Here is a 16,730-nt window from a genome sequence, read left to right as displayed (position 1 = left end):
TTCTTTTTTTTATATATGTTTACATTGAATTAATTTTGGAAACAAAATATTTATATTTTTTATTGACCATTTAGATTTTATATTATCCCATAATATGAACTTATAAAAATAGATGATTATTCTCAATAAAAATAATGAACAATTCCATTATACTATAGAGTTTACCTTGTATTAAATTATATTAATTAGTTATTTTTAAATATTCATGCAAATTGAATTATTATGTCAATTTCATGTTTGTAATATTATGTTTTTAAAGTTTTAATTTATCATATGTAATGATATGTATAAGACTTAATGTACGTTTATAATTATTAACATTACATGAGTATCATGTATCTGTCCTTAAACAATTTTCTGCAGGCTTCTGTATTTTATCACTTGGTACAGTACTGTTATTGTGTACTTCATTTACTATATTTGCATTATGATTTAATGCATTTACTTGTTCTAAATTTCTTTTCGCAGCTGTGATAGGGCATCTTGATTTTAATATTTCATCCTTTATTTTCCTAACTTTTCTAAGTAATTTCTGACATTCATCTTCTTCTGTATCTTTCAATGACACAAATAACTTTTTTCTTTTCAAATGTCTTCCAGATATCACATTGATTGATTTATGTTTACTAAGTTCACTTAAATATGTTTCCAACTTTGCTATTTCTATTTTCTCTTGTTTGTGTCTTTCTCTTAGTGCTTTCAAACGGATTCTTAATATGTCACAGTCTCGTTGCGCTTTCGTATGGAGATATTTGATTCGTTCGGATATAGTTTGATTACGCCTAGAAATATTGTAATTAAGTAGCACAATACAGTCAACTCTTTTATAGTACATCCAAATTTTAAAATTTAAGTCGCTAAGTTTGCAATCATCCTTTTTTTTGTGTTACTTTTATAATTATACTTTATAAAACACAATGTTTAATACATTATTTGATTTTTTTAAAAGGCAAATGAATATAAAACCTTAATTGCCACAAGTATACAATGTCAGTAGTGATTTTATGAATTAATTATCAATAAAAGTACTTACGTGTCTCTTGATAAATCTCCTCTTCTGGTATATGCAACTTTAGGTACATGAGTGTTCTTTGTTTCCGTACAGGTATCCTTGCATTTAATAGGTTTTTCAAATACAACAGGTATTAAATTAAATAAAATAGGTTTTGAAGAAGCAACACTCTGCATACAATTTGTTGAATTAGTATCTCTTTTTTCAATCATATTATTTTCTTCTATTTTAACAATATTGTCAGTGCTACTAATAGTATTTGCTGTAAGTTTATTTTCATCCAGTTCTGATGTATAAGGTTTATTATACATTTTATTTATAGTTATTCTTAAAATTGGTACTTTTGACGTGACTTTAACACTCGAAACTTTTTCTGATGTACTCATATTAACATCATCGATTACTGGTACAACTCTAAAAAATTTTTAATTTGTAGTCTGCTTAACAATTGATTGTGAAATGATTTCATTTAATTGATTCCATATTGAAAAGAATGTAATAAATATTTGTATCGACAGAAATTATTTTTGTTTTTTACTTCTGTTTGAATAAATAAATTATTAACCTTTTGTTGTATATTTAATTTTCTTTTGATAATGTTACAATCTTATAAATGTTGCCAAGTAATGGTTTTAAGTGTTTTTACTTTTCCAATTTTTAACAGGTATCTATTTTTTAACTATATACTGCAGATATAAAATTAATTATAATTTTAGAAAACATAATATTAATGTGAGTTAATTGTCATTAAATTCAATATATGTTGCACTCACTTAAAAAATGTTTTTGTTGTATCAAATTATAACTTCATTATGGATGCAACACCCTATGTTTACATGTTAAACACAGTGAACTTTTAACCTTCACATCTCGTTTATTTATCTATAATTAATAAATTTAAACAACTATTAATAATGAAAAACTGAGATAAATGGGCAATGGAAAAATATAAACAAATAATTTCGGGATTATGTTTTATCTTATGCATGTTATAAATAATTTTAAAAGTCGGAACTGATGTAACCAATTTGCTTTTACGTTTGTAATAATTTACTAATGTAATTCCGCACTGTATTTTTATTACTTTCAATATTAAATGTTCCCAATGCAATGAAATATTGTATACTAGAATATTCTATTAATTTATTCTTAATTATGTATGAATGTTATATATAATTTATATTATGTAAATGATTTTGCCAAAGTAGAATACTGTCACTTTCATGTATAAAGATAATGCGTTAATTTAAATATATACTGTCTGTTCAAGTACAAAGTAAACGACAAAAAGGTCGCGTTACTTTTCCAATATTCACTTTTTATTATACTTTACCTAAATGACGACTAATTCATTAAGAAATAATGTCATGAATATTTATGCTTAAAATTCATTCAGCTACAAGTGTTTAGTATGCATTTAACTTACAATAATGGAAAACTCATGAAATACTTGTATTTTAGTTTTCTATATATCTTGTATTCAGCAAATGAGCAAACTGAACCAATAAGAGATTCATCACGTGACAGGAGACATAACATTGTGGTTTTCTACAGTAGTAGGACTGAAATTCATCAGTATATAAATTATGTACACAATTCTATATTGTCATGTACTTATGTAAATATATATACATAGCTTACTCCACGTGATTTTACTGTCGGCTGAATAAGGTTATGTCCTTTTAAAACATACAGTCCTTTATTTACTGTGTGTTTATGTTTTATTAATTATTATATATAACACTAATATTGTAAATAACGATGTCAAAAAAAAAGCAAAGCGATTTAAATGCATGGAAACCTTTAGCTCTAGACGGTTCTGTATTCTCGGGCGGTATTGATGGTTTAATTGGTGTAGAAGAACTGACTAATTATAAATTAGAAAAAGAAAGTAACACAACAAAAATTGTAATTTGTGACGCTGGAGATGAAACTAGAAAGTGCAAGGTAAGTATAAAACTGTATTGTTTAATACAATTAATAATACAAGTTAACTCCATAAAAAACTTTTGTTAAACATATCTTTATTTATTATCAGGTATCTACAAAACGAAAAAGTTCAAATAAATGGCAAGAAGATAATATACATGATAATAAATCAGTATTAAAGAAAGCAAAATTTAAAAACAATAAAGATAATGATCTTAAAAGAAAGAAAAAGAAAAAAGTATCAAATCAAATTGTACAAAATGATTTAGACTGTAACTCTGATGATCAGCTTTGCAGTCAAAATAATGACATTGAAAGTATAGATAGTATCAATGTACAAGCATGGAGTACATTAGGAGTGCCTGATATTATAATAAAAGCATTAAAAGATCAGCAATTTCATTCGCCTACTACTATTCAAATGTTAACTTTGCCACCAGCAATATTAGGTCATAGAGATATATTAGGGGCTGCTGAAACAGGTAGTGGAAAAACATTAGCTTTTGGAATTCCCATAATAAATGGTATTTTAGAGTTGAAAAGCAAACAAATCAATGAACCTAATATAAATTCTAAAAAGAAATCAAGTAATAATATAATAAATAAAGGTTGGATTTGTGCGGAAAGTGAAACTGTTGAAGATGACAATAGTTCTTTAGAATCTGATTATGAAGAGAATGATGATACTAGAAATAGCATTAATTGTGTTCGAGTCATTAATAATGTAGAAATGAATGAACCACAGAATTATATACAAAAGCCTTTATATGCATTAATTTTAACACCAACTCGTGAATTAGCTGTTCAAATAAAAGATCATCTGACTAAAGCAGCAAAATATACTGACATTAAAGTAAGTATTTTATATCTTTGTTAATATTTCGTATACTGCTTTGTTATGTGTATATTTAGCACTTTTATATTGCACATTAATAAGTGAATATATGTACAGGTGTATAATTAGTACATGCAATGTTTAACAAGATATATTTTATTATATTATTTATATTATACAGATAGCAATAGTATTGGGTGGAATGGCCGAAGTCAAACAACAGAGAATATTAAGTAAAGGTCCTGAAATTGTAATTGCCACACCTGGTAGATTATGGGAATTAATACAGACAGGTAATCCCCATCTGAATCAAGTGGATTCCATTAAGTAAGTCATATTAAGCAATTTTAATATCATGTAAGGTACTATTAGAATTAAGGTTTAATGTGAATTTTATTAAAATGATAGAGTATGTTTGCTATAATTTATAATAGGTATTTAGCCATTGATGAAACAGATAGAATGTTAGAAAAAGGTCATTTCCAAGAATTGCAGCAACTACTGGAAAAAATAAATATGAATGAAAATATGTTACAAAAAAGACAAACATTCGTCTTTTCTGCTACATTAACAATGGTCCATGATATTCCACAGTATTTGCAAAAAAAGAAAAGAAATCGGTCTAAAAGTCGAATATCTAAGATGACATCTGACCAGAAATTACAAAAAATTATAGATTTAATTGGAATAAAAAATCCAAAAATTGTAGATATTACAAAAGAATCAGGTTTGCATCTTTATATGAAATAATTAAAAATGCCACTATCGTTATAACGATCGAAAAGAAATAAGAAGGGTTTTCTTGTAGGTACTGCCAGTAGTTTGACAGAATGTAGAATAGTGTGCACAATAGATCATAAAGATTATTATCTTTATTACTTTCTAAAACGGTATACTGGTAGGACATTGGTATTCTGTAATAGTATTGGTTGCGTGAAACGATTAGCTACTCTTTTTGGTATACTTGATTGCAGACCTTTACCATTGCATGCTAGTATGCAACAAAGGCAACGATTGAAAAATCTGGAGAGGTAAAGACATCGTAATGAAAATAATATTTTCGGATAACATAGAGGAATATAGATTTCAGGTAGATGAAGATGGATTATTAATAGCTACGGATGTAGCTGCAAGAGGTTTGGATATACCAAATGTAGAACATGTAATACATTATCAAGTGCCCAGAACCAGTGAAGTATGTTCAGATATATAGTGCAAATTATGACAAAGTTGAAGAGTGCTCTTCATTTTGGTATTTTAAAAAATGTATTATTTTTATCTTTTTTGTTGTGTTCTTAATTCAATTATAGAGCTATGTACACAGGAGTGGGAGAACTGCAAGAGCTCAGAGAGAAGGTATAACAGTCCTTATGATGGAACCATCTGAGAAACAATATTATACCAAATTGTGTAAAACGCTCGATCGCAGTAAGTAATGAAGTCAATTGCGTAGAAGAAAAGTGATAATTCGAAGTAGAATATTAATACAATTATTGTTATTATAGCGGAAGATTTACCCGTATTTCCGGTAGTAGATAAGTTACTTATTGCAGTCAAAGAAAGGGTTAATATTGCCAGAGATATTGATAAATTGGAATTAAAAAGTCGTAGAAATAATTCTCAAAAGGGATGGCTACGGAAAGCGGTAGAGGATATGGAATTGGTTTTAGAAGAGGACGAAGAGTAAGTTTCGACATAATTCGAAGATGTTACTAAATTGTACATCCTGTTTCTTTTTCTTACGACAAAAATAATTTTACGTTACAGGGATTTAGAATTAGAAACGAAAGAAATGGCAGACTTAAAGCGCCAATTAAAAATGAAAAAGCGTCAATTGGATTCTCTTCTATCAAAACCACTGTTTCCAAAAGGATATTCTGGGAAGTATTTCAACAATAATATTGAGTTTAAGTTAGCAGATACCACTGAGAAAGCTGTTGATATTATGAAAAAGGTTATAAAAGAATTTCCTCGGAAACAAAAAGAAAAAAATAAGTTGTTGAATAAAAAGAAGACCTTTTCGAAGAACAACATTTTAAAAAAGAAAACGGTGAAGAAAGCATAGGGTGTATTTCCTTAACAAGGTAAAATGGTCAGAAATAAATATTTCATATGTCTGTACGTATCTATTTTATTGTCTACATTCGGTTTTCTGTGTAATTATTCATATTTCGCGTCGCATTAACTGGAATAAGTTTTGAAAAAGGGTCACTTCAGTTTTTTTCCCCCAAAAGTTTTCATAATTCTGTCTTAAGAACAATATTCACATTGATTTTAGAAACAACTAACCGCGCGTTCCTTAAAAGTCACATCGGTCTCATTGTAATTGTTAGTACGTATGGCAGAGGTATGTGCATGCAATCATTACCATTTCTACAATGTTACGTGTAGCTCCGTGGTATTTATTATATAATATAATACAGATTGAATTGCGCGTCGATTAAAACGATCAACGGGTTTTCCGATCATCAAACACAGCCGGTTTACTTAATAGTAATAACAAACTCTTCTTGCTCAGAACACCGTATTGTAAATAACTTCGTCCTCCGTGCTGATAATCGAGTCGATTCGCTCGTTTGCCATCATCGAGTTCATGTATCTATCGTTACTGATCTTATTCGGTAGGTCTACGGCCGAATCGCGTCCTTTCACCACTATTTTAATTCTGGCCATCACGTGGCTCCCGGGACACTTTTGAACTTGCGCGGCCGCGTTCTCGCAGATTTCCGCGTAAATGTCGTCGGCTTTGGTCCTGGTCAATTTGGGAAGGGATGGCACGGGTGTAAGACTATCTCGGACTCGAGAGTAATTCGGCTGCAATTCGACGTTCACCGGCATTTCCAAAATGCTCGTGGAAACTGATCTTTGTACAGGCTGCTTGGATGAGTTCGAGTGACTCGGATGAGAGGTAGTTTCGGGCTCCAAACTTGAATAACGTTCCTGGCATCTGATCGCGACTTCCGGCTTCACCGCGAACGTGAAAGAGGCCGATTTCTTCGCGGGATTCCTGCTGCGACTGCCCTGCGTCAACTTCGATATTCGCTCCAAGAATCCGTTCCGACAGTTCTGCCTTGTTTGACTTTTCTCCCGGACAGTGCTCTTCTTTAGTTGCTCCAGCCCGTCCTTCAGGCTCTGCAGGATCGGCTTCGTTGTTTCCGGTTTCGGCTTGATCTTTTTCAAATGCATTTCCTTCAAGCTATCGCCGGTTGGGTGCAGTTTCAAAGGTGCCACTCTTGGTTCCGTTGCACGATCACCGACGGCTCGGCTGAAGTGGAAAAACAGGTTGAGCCACATAGAATATATATTTTAAGATTTTTTCAGCATCTTTCGAATATCACGGTAATACGGGACATACTACGGTATATTATCGCGTCCAGCGTGTGTCTGTCCTATCCGTACGTGCCCGTAAGTACTTACCTATTCATGAAATCGATTTCTCTTTGATTTATGGAGTCTTATACGACTCGGAGTCGTGGTACGAAAATAACTGCCCATAGAAAAATTTCAATCGGCTTACATGAAAATCGATTGTAATATTATACGTATAAATTTCTGTCGAACAGTTTTTCGTCTTACCTTTCAGTCAACTTGTGGGAAAGACATGCGTGGAATTAGATATTAAGAATAATACATTTTCTTTAACGGAATATTTTTGTTAGAAAAGGATAGTTCCTTTGAATTTTTTTGTTGATACGAGTAAATTGATATACTGTAACACCGGAATTACTTAAAAAGACCGAGAAACTCAAAAAGACAGCGTATATTAAAAATAGTGTGCTGTTCAGTAGTTATTTGAAAAATGAAATCGTTATTTCTGTATTTAAATAACGATTGATTTACCTGCAAGCAGACAATAATCGTTGCATTTTTGGCGATGCTAACAGCCTTGCTTCTGATGGATAGCCTAGTCGTGCTCTCCTCACTCGTGGTGCACCACTACCGGTTACCACGAGCTCGAGCATTTCAGGGTTGTGGACAGGCCTTTCTGGTACAATACACCCTAAAACAATCGGCCCTCGAGTAGAGCTTTCCAATTCCATTAAACCACCATATTCTCTTGGCAAGGGAACCGGAAGTGGACCAGCTATTAAACGAACCTAAAAGAAAAATATTTCCGCATAAGGAGATAATAAATGGATATTCTTAAAATTCTTATTTAGCCTAATCACATATTTAAGATAATCACAATATTCAAACTAATACACTTAGCTTAAATAACTTATATTATTTTGCTTAATGTATTGTACATTTATAATAATAGCTACATTTTCGTTGAATAGTTAATATAATAAAAATGGCAAATAAACGTATGCGTATCTTCTTTTTATTCCCAAAGTGGGTGAATTTAAATTTTGTATCGCAGTTCTCAATTGGTGTTTACAAATTTATTAAAATTAAAAAAGAAGCGATAGCTCATCACTTTAATATATTTATAAACACACAATTGGCAATAACAAATGATTACCTTAGAACAGATATAGATATCCAATTATACAGGAATCAGAGTAGAATTAAAAAGAAGTTTCATCTTATCGATTACGATGTTCAATAAGTTAATTTAAGCGTTTCCGTGTATTATAAATATATGTATAAAAACCGGGGTTCAGAGGTTATAATAAACGAAGGATGTTGAGGATGTTGTGTCATAATGAAAGGAAGTTATAAAAAGGGATAAGGCACTTACCCTGAGAGGTAGCTGTCTTTTTGCAAGATGTTGCACTTTGTATAGCACAGCATCGCTTCCGGTATCGACTCCACCGTTCTGGCAAATGGCGTAGAATTCGCCCCTCGCCGACAACGGTGCAAACACTTCGCGACCATGTGGATCCAAACACTGCGCGTACTGATCCTTTTCGGAAGAACTGCCGGAAATCCCGAAGGAAACCGTACTGCACTTCCTCGTATCCTGGAAGACCGCTATTAATCGCAGAATTTCGCCTGCTCTGATCGTGGTCTTCGTATAATGAGCCCTTAAATTGCCGTTTTCTGGAAACAAAACGGAATCCTCGATTTACAAATTGAAACTCCGTAGAATTCGTTAGAAAAAATAATCGTAAACACTGAACGTTAAATAATTTCACAAGTTTTCGAATATTCCGGCATGGATGAATTTTATTTAATATTTCCTTGTCTACAATTATTTCATCAATGTTTTATGTTTTATCGTTCGTCAGAAGAGAGAATGATTTATCGTTTCGGTTAAAAGGAAAAGAGAAGTTTTTGTAACACTTGTCTAATGTTCAACATTAGTTTCGAATAACATCTTAATATAATGGGATTCTTCAGTGAATAGTTTTGAAATGTTTGCCGTATCCTTAGCAATGTATGTAGATTCCTTCGTTCATGTACACAATGGAGAATGTAATAATCGAGGAAATTATTGAGGAACAGTTACTGGCAAATATGTTATAGCCTGAAGATATAAAGGCAAAATTAAAGTCAAGCATTACGTGCGGTAACCAATAATCCATTACACTGTTATAAAAATAACAGCACAGAAATTGAATCCTTAACGTTGATGTTTCATGCTTCCTTTATCACTGACCCGTGCATTACTACCACAACATAGTCTATTTACCGCGTTTAACTTTCTGCTTCCGTCAGAAACATGTAATTTACGCATTCCTCGTGTTTCTTTTTTTACAAAGTCAGGCCGTGCACACCGATATTTACATGCATTTAGGTCAAGAACGTCATTTCTTGATATTACCGGTGATAGTATATACATTCACGCGTGTTATTATATTTCGCTTTCTTTTCTTCTTTCCCTTCGTTGTTTGCTCTCGTTAACCTTTCTGGTTTACAGGTGTTTTCACTTACTCTTATTCTCGATATCAGTTCGTTCACTATTTTTTTTCGTTTCGTTTGATGTCTCTTCCGTATCTTTGGTAAGAATTGATCATTCATTCTCCTTTTCTTCGCACTTCTCTTTTCTATTTCTCGATTTTAATCTAGTTCGTTGAGTTTAAAAAATATTAATTTCGTTCATATTGGTGTCTAATCAGTATCTATGGTCAATCTTTTATTAGTAAAATAGGTAGTGCAACTTAATAATATAAGTAGCTTAATTTGAACTTTTCAGTTAAATGTATATAATTCTAAAATATAAGTATGATAAATAAATTGTTGTAGTCTACTTGTAAGTTATACAACGGTTAGTATTTTTATAATTTAAAAAAATAATTTCTTTAATGACGGCTTTACTCACCCATTTTTGAGTGTGTCAAAATGTATGCCCTTAATGGCGCCGCTAAAAGAAATGCAGGCACGCCAGCTCGTACTAGAGAATCTACTCTTCTATAGACTCGTGCGCTGCCCGTAGTGCTACCGCCAGATATCACAGAAAACCACCCTGGAATAAATGAGAATAAGAAATTATTATTCTTCATCCTTTTATGACGTGCAGAAGAATAATTTTATTTAAACTGTTTTATCAAAGCTATGACTAAAATATGCAAGCGAAGAACTAATGAGCTTCTAGATTTTCTGATTTAAAATATGAAATTTCTCTTGTATTATATATCTATATATCTATAACATAATTTAGATAAATCAATGACATGTTTCCTACTCTCCGAAATCTCTAGTATGTAATAATATTAATATTAAAACTATGATAATAATACTTAATAATATTAACTTTGGTAGATACAGTTACTTAATAATTGTAATAAGTTTAGTTTAGATACGCTTTCGACCTTCCGTTTAACTTTCTCCGGGACAATAGTATAGTAGAGTTAATAGAAATTTTTCTCTGATGTGTACTGGGTGTGACCGATGACTTACGCAACAGGGAAACGTTAAATTTTATGTTACCCTCATTAATCACTTAAAATTACGTAAATAAACTATAAGGCAGACTTCACGATTCTCGTCATAACATTTAAAGGAATGCTCGTTGCAGAAGCATTAGGCATGCGGGAATAGTACTTTCTACAATTGAATGCAAATTTTACTTCTCAATTACTTCGGGAATAATGATATTCATTGGTGCTTGTTGCTAATGTGTCAATGGAATTTATAATGGAGGAAGTGACATTTAGGGTTCATTGTTCAATTTCTTTTATTTTACTACTTATGTACAGTGATTAAAATGCTATATACTTCAGAAGATAAACATAATGAGATATTTTCAGTAACATAGCACAAAAAAATTGGTGGTGTATTGCTAAAAAATTTATAGCACGTATTTATACAATTAAGAAATTGTTGCTCCGTGAAAATTGGACAAGAATTACGTAATTTAACAACTTTTTATTTTTTTCATATTTAAATTTTCATATTAAAAATTAATTTTTTTGATAAAATCTGAAACCTCACCAATCAGCCAAGTTTAAGGATAACATTACATTTTATAAACCTGTTCTTAAGATTTTATACTTGAAGATTTTAAATGCAAAATCCAAATGTTCAATTTTTTTTGCGAAATGTCTGGCGACATGTGGCGCCACGATTGATAGAGTAGAAGCTGATCATTTTTGAAGCGCGAGTATTGCTTTCAAAATAACCTCTTTTCTTTTGGATACGATACATGACAAGAAAAGAGTAAAAGAAGAAAGCTGAGCATACTTACTTACATGCGTGATAAAAGCTTCATCTGAGATTTATGAAGATTATGCTAATGAAATGCAGCGATCATGCCCACTTGCAGCATAAATTACGAGCGCGCAATTTTGAGTACGAAGAAGATATTACGGGAATAAAGAATAATACTGCGTCAAGGTTTTGTAACAATGAATGGCAATCAAATATAGGTAATAATAATCATTGCAAAATTTAAAGACACTAATAACTTTTACTATATGTTTATTAAATACGTATGAAATATTGATAAGCGATAGTGGCACCAGGTATGGAGAATGGAAAATATGAATTAATATACTTTTATTTAAAAATTTAGTTTCCGATATATTTGAAATGAAACAACAAATTATTCTAGTTCACATCAATATTTATTACAATATAATTTTATTTATTTAATATTTCTCCTTAAAGATAGCACAATTTCGATTTCCCTTTGGCAACGAAAATCAAGGTTACATTTTTAGAAATTTTTAGATAAAAAAATGTTATTCTAATATTGTTGATTGATTACCTTAAGTAGATTTCCAAAATTTCAGGGTAATAAAACTATCTTAATATAAAAAGACTTCAAATAAACCCACTAAAGACAAAAAGCACTGCATTTTTTCTCGTCCACAAATATTCAACAGTTATTACAAATAATCCCAAACCCTTCCAATGCAAGTAGTCACTAACAACCACACGTGCTACTAACCAAGCAAAAAAAGAAAGAATTTCCCACTAGCTGCATCTACTACATCCCTATATTCCGATATCCGCATAAAATGCGCACTCTATATGGGCATATAGCAGTTCCACGATAATCGCCGGTATATAGTGTCCCGTTTCCAGGGTGGTGGGTGTCACGCAGCCTCGGTATCGTCTTTTGGGACCTATTTCAGCAGCGTCGTGTATTTACACACGTACCGGCTGATCCGGGGCATAAATCTGTCCGTGCGTTTTCAGATATCGCTCTGGACGAACAGATTTACGTTCCAGCACAGCGTCGGGGCGCGCGTAAAAACGGCCCGGCTGTATTAGCCGTCGTCCCGTACGAGTACTCAATTACCCCGGCTCTTACAAAGTCGTCCGTGGACAGTATAAGTTACGGGACACTAAACAAAATACCGTGCAGCTTACCGTTTCGTGACGTTAACGGGCTTTGTTTCGCAGTATATTACGCGCAAGTAATTCGTGCGCTACACCGTGCCAACCGAAAGACACACCTCGCCAAGGAGGCAGCAGGAGGAGGCACTGAATTATATTACGCTCTCACGCCTGCGGGGGCTCCATGCGTGTGCGACGAACGGACCCTTTTCGGAGCTAGCGCGATAAGTAACGAGAAACGTGAGAAGAAATATAACGAGACGCTTTTAAATTATAGTTAACCGCGTCGTTGGATACGGTGTGTGGCCTCGTATCGGCTGCTAACCGATACACGTTATGCATATCAAATTATCGCGCGTTGTTATTATAGACATCGCGAATTACTGCCGCAACTCGGCTAATTGTAGATGGCGCGAGTGGTCTGTTACCACAGCGGGATCCGTTCGCCGATCGTGCGGGAGAAAGCGACTCGAACATGTGGAATTGAATTTCTTTGTAACAACGTGAACCGCGATTTTCGTTTGTTAATGATTATTCGAGTTATTAACGATTAATGTTTAAGACTAGCGCGCCAACTGAGTCTTAGCGCGACGCTGTTTACGTTGACGCTGACCTGCCTCGCGCGTGTCAATATGGCGGATGGCGATGGAGACCTTCGATCGTTAATAATTAGAAACGAAATTCAAATCGTAATTCCGATATTCTCGATCTTTATGTCTCGTCATGAATAATGATTTTTTTCGTTTGTTTTGTATGAATTCTTATATAAGTTGATTGACTTTTAGCGTCGATCGTTTGAGAGGTATCAATTTGAGCAGCCACGTCTGATGAGGAGATAAATAAGACAATAACACCATGGTAAATCGATTTACTTATGCATCCACGAGGTGGACGTTACTTTCTCAGAGATCTAATAATTCCTGCAGTGAGATTATAACGGTAGAATTGTGGAAAGTAATTTTATTTTTCCGAGATGACGCTCGAGAAATGTGAAGAGCAAACGTCCATTAGACCGGGCATATCCGCAACCGTGAAAAACATTTTGTTCCGCGCATCTTCGCCGAAGCAAAGTTCAGTTGTGCAAGTTTCTTCCTTATTATTGTGACCGTGAAGTCGTTCCCGCGGTCCGTTCTTTACCGTTCGATCATTCCCGCGAACAGTTTGAGAATGTCTGGCCGTGTTGCGCCGGGGTTTAGCCCATCATCCGTGCTCCCTGTTTTGTTGGTCGTTCGATTTGTCCCCTTCGCGGAGATCCAGGAATCGACCACAACGATCGGCCGAAAGAAACGAAATATCAATCTTCTTCCAGGTATTACTGCAGTTTGCAGTATTACTCGTGTTTTGCCTCGTTTTCTCTGGCCGGCGCAAGATCGAAGTTGCCGTTATGTCATTCGTAACGGGCAGGCTGAGCCACGTTCTTCGGGAACAAGGATCGCGATGGTTACGTTCCGGCGATAGGCGTGTATACTTACGCATGATTTACTGGCAAACGCCAATTTTACGCTTGGCCCGTTTTACATTTTCCATTTCGTTTTGTAGATCGTAAGTAATGCGCGTAATACACTGTCTTGTTAGTACCGTTAATTTACGAACTTTTTGGAGAGCAACGTTGCCCGCAATGTTCATGGGAATTACGGTAACTGTATGCTGATCGATGTGTGGAAGGAAATTTTGACGATCCGTGTGTTCTAGCTGATGTTCTGTGCTGTTCAGCGTACGTTAGGATCTTAACACTAGGACTATCGCAACGGTCAATGTGACTGGCTTCAGTTTTTTTATTTGGCTATAATATTATTATATTAAAAATAAATAATTTCACTTGAATACTATAATAAATATGTTACGAAACCGGAAAAAATCTATTGTTATAAGGATTTTTATAAGGGTTACATATTAACTATATTAACACATTGTAGACTAATAGTTTTATTACTAACTTTAACCAGTAGCCAGGCATGTTTCTAGAGGCACGAGCATTCTCGTTATCCGTCTGCAACATGTTAAATGTTTGGTAATCCTAGAGTTAAGTCTTTGTACAAAGTCCTTATAGATATTCCGTCTATAAACGTTGCAATGTAATGACATAATAAAGGAGAAGTTTTGAAAAATATTTTGAAAACTGTATGTTACAAAATTTGATTATTCACCGAGAAGGATTCATACAATAGTTTCATTAATAACTACTGGAATCTTATTGTTTTCAATACTTCATTGTCTACAAATGTTCTCTAAATCTTCCTCCATTACATCACAAGAAGACTGACACGAAAGTTCCTAAAGAAAACTTACATACAATTTAACTCTAACTCTACCAGCAGTTTTCCGATCGTAACCAGTTAAATAACTTGGTACAAAATAAAAGTAAACAAGTTAGCTGACAAATTCTTTTTTCTGGAAATAGAAACAAAAGGAAAGACAAAAATAGAAATACCTATTAATCGGACAATATAGGAATCAATATAAAGTTAACCCTTCGAATGTCACCATAATGGAAACTTCGAGCATTGATATCTAAATTCGAAAGTTACAAATAGATAATTCAATTATTCACATACTAAGAGACTGTTATGCAGTTTTTTCAACTTGTAAGACTTCGATGGATAACTCAGCGTTTCCAAGAAAAAGCTTATCAAACGTTTAACAAATTGCTGTCCGCAGATGGTTAAATGAACGGAAGAAACCGCAGAGGAAGAAAATTGGAGAAAGAAGATTAAAAGAAAATTTGAAATCCGGTCATTTGACCGGTTCCCGGTGCGATTAACGTTAATAGACCGCCGATTCGAACTCGCCAGAACCCCAGAGCCCTACAAAATCCTCGCAATTTCAAGAATCAAAGGACTAAAAGAAGCTCTCGCCTTCCAGCGCGGCTGCGCAGCCGTAGAAGATGGAGCTGGTCTAGAAATTCGAAATAAATCGTGAGCCCGCGTCGTGTTCGCAGTTGGTGGTCTCCCCGCAGAAGGACAAAGGATGTAACCATTCGGTAGGAAGGAAATACACACGGCGGTGTGTTTCGGTACGGCCGCAAAAAGTGTTCCAAAGTTCGAGACGATAGCAGGCGTGTGCCCCGCGGCGGTAACAGCCAGTGAGCTGTAGCAACGGGGACACGGTAGCCGAGTGGTTGGCTGACCGAAGGTCGGCTGGTTCTTTTGGTTGTCGCTAATTGATTTAAGAATGCCGCCCCGATGCGAATGCACGCAAGCTGCGCCTCGAATCCGGCCTTTTAACGGGCGTGCGCGAGCAAGCGAGCGTTGATCGTTCGTCCTGGAATGCCACAGCTCCTCCGGACGATCCTATCCATGGGGAGACCTAAATCTTCGGTCGAGCTCCCTCGGCCTCTCCCCCCTTTTCTCCCCTTGCCAGGCCTGTCGTAAAATTTGTCTTTGATATCGGTACGCTAACACGGAGAATGCATTTCGACAACGGGGTCTTTTTTCCCACCCCCCTACGTAACCGTCGTAGCATGATACTGCACTCCGGTCGCAGAAGTTTCTGCGCGGTTTTCTTTTTTGGCTCGGTTCAACCCTTTACGTCCTGAGTTATTATTCTTATCTCTTGCCACCGCGCTTATTCGCGAGACTACGGAACGGTTCGAATAATACGCATGGCAATTACCTGTGTTTTACTATCTTCAGGATGTAGCGTATTTTGAATTCGGTTTAAACGAAGATGGAAGGGGGTATTTGGTTTGCTTTAGTATTTGAGGCAACGCGCGGGCGAAGAATGTTTTTGTTCCGTTTTGATGTGATTTAGGTTTTTAGGTTGTCTCCCTTGAAATGATTTGAGGTGTTGAGTGAGTTTAATGTGTTAATTAATTATTGTTAGATATTGTTGTAGTTGATGGTAGATTTTCTTAATGTAGCAACTGTTTAACGCTTTGCTATTTGAATTTTCACATTATTCATTCTTCGCAAACAATTGTTTTCTCCACACTTAATGTAAGATATTCGAAAAGATGAAATCAGAAACTAGGAACATAATTATAATGCAGAAGGTTAATACCATATTTTCCATTATCCTCAGTTTCCTTACCAACCTCCGTAACAGTTCATGAATAGCATTCTAATACAGCAAATACACTCGCATTTCTTAAGTGAGAAACATAAAATACTTCAAAATGGACGCGGATAATAGGCCGAACAATTTAAATTTCTCACATTACATGGAAATGGTAATCGGCTCAATGCGTTTCGCATAGTTTTCCCTTTTCAAAGCAAATTCGAGTGGATAATTATTCGAGAGCTTCCGAACATCCGCCGCGAATGGAAATGATTTTTTCCTATGCTG

At 34.4% G+C, this 16,730-nt stretch overlaps 3 protein-coding genes across 12 annotated transcripts in view; 1 reads left to right on the top strand and 2 right to left on the bottom strand.

Annotated features, from left to right (window-relative positions):
- Positions 1 to 41: 41 nt before the first annotated feature.
- Positions 42 to 2,683, bottom strand: LOC116427708 (uncharacterized). 10 transcript variants are annotated; one of them, XM_031978376.2, is made up of 5 exons: positions 2,439 to 2,574; positions 1,786 to 1,894; positions 1,578 to 1,698; positions 1,034 to 1,426; positions 42 to 782 (listed from the first exon to the last, which is right to left on the bottom strand). In XM_031978376.2, exons 4-5 carry the CDS (start codon positions 1,396 to 1,398, stop codon positions 332 to 334), a joined length of 816 nt encoding a protein of 271 aa, XP_031834236.1. In that variant the 5' UTR covers positions 1,399 to 1,426; positions 1,578 to 1,698; positions 1,786 to 1,894; positions 2,439 to 2,574; the 3' UTR covers positions 42 to 331. The 10 variants fall into 10 exon arrangements, with proteins under 10 accessions (XP_031834236.1, XP_031834233.1, XP_031834235.1 ...); XM_031978373.2 differs by having other exon boundaries at positions 2,346 to 2,569; XM_031978375.2 differs by lacking the exon at positions 2,439 to 2,574 and adding an exon at positions 2,271 to 2,334.
- A 90-nt stretch (positions 2,684 to 2,773) lies between these two features.
- LOC116427704 (ATP-dependent RNA helicase DDX24) lies at positions 2,774 to 5,970 on the top strand. Its single transcript, XM_031978367.2, has 9 exons — positions 2,774 to 2,959; positions 3,051 to 3,794; positions 3,958 to 4,103; positions 4,211 to 4,503; positions 4,585 to 4,807; positions 4,860 to 4,971; positions 5,087 to 5,204; positions 5,282 to 5,459; positions 5,544 to 5,970. Exons 1-9 carry the CDS (start codon positions 2,774 to 2,776, stop codon positions 5,839 to 5,841), a joined length of 2,298 nt encoding a protein of 765 aa, XP_031834227.2. The 3' UTR covers positions 5,842 to 5,970.
- The window catches only part of LOC116427707 (uncharacterized), a 30,181-nt gene continuing 19,333 nt past the window's right edge, over positions 5,883 to 16,730 (bottom strand). Inside the window, exons 3-6 of the mRNA XM_031978371.2 lie at positions 9,985 to 10,128; positions 8,461 to 8,762; positions 7,617 to 7,873; positions 5,883 to 7,041 (exon numbers count right to left, since the gene is read on the bottom strand). Coding sequence (XP_031834231.1) covers positions 6,291 to 7,041; positions 7,617 to 7,873; positions 8,461 to 8,762; positions 9,985 to 10,128 — 1,454 coding nt within the window. The 3' untranslated portion in view covers positions 5,883 to 6,290. The remainder of the gene's footprint in view (positions 7,042 to 7,616; positions 7,874 to 8,460; positions 8,763 to 9,984; positions 10,129 to 16,730) is intronic.

Source organism: Nomia melanderi, chromosome 1 (assembly GCF_051020985.1).
Source record: "Nomia melanderi isolate GNS246 chromosome 1, iyNomMela1, whole genome shotgun sequence".
Taxonomy (NCBI): domain Eukaryota; kingdom Metazoa; phylum Arthropoda; class Insecta; order Hymenoptera; family Halictidae; genus Nomia; species Nomia melanderi.
Note: the sequence above shows the minus strand (reverse complement) of the source record. Positions and strands in the feature narration are given on the sequence as shown.

Excerpts from the sequence above, each read along its gene's own strand:
- LOC116427704 (XM_031978367.2), top strand. The coding sequence starts at position 2,774 with ATGTCAAAAAAAAAGCAAAGCGATTTAAATGCATGGAAACCTTTAGCT. Across the intron at positions 3,795-3,957 it reads CAAAATATACTGACATTAAA|ATAGCAATAGTATTGGGTGG; the intron begins GTAAGTATTTTA and ends TATATTATACAG. Across the intron at positions 4,808-4,859 it reads CGATTGAAAAATCTGGAGAG|ATTTCAGGTAGATGAAGATG; the intron begins GTAAAGACATCG and ends AGAGGAATATAG.
- LOC116427708 (XM_031978372.2), bottom strand. The coding sequence starts at position 2,551 with ATGTTATGTCTCCTGTCACGTGATGAATCTCTTATTGGTTCAGTTTGC. Across the intron at positions 1,427-2,438 it reads TTCATGAGTTTTCCATTATT|AGTTGTACCAGTAATCGATG; the intron begins GTAAGTTAAATG and ends AAAATTTTTTAG. Across the intron at positions 783-1,033 it reads GGAGATTTATCAAGAGACAC|GCGTAATCAAACTATATCCG; the intron begins GTAAGTACTTTT and ends CAATATTTCTAG.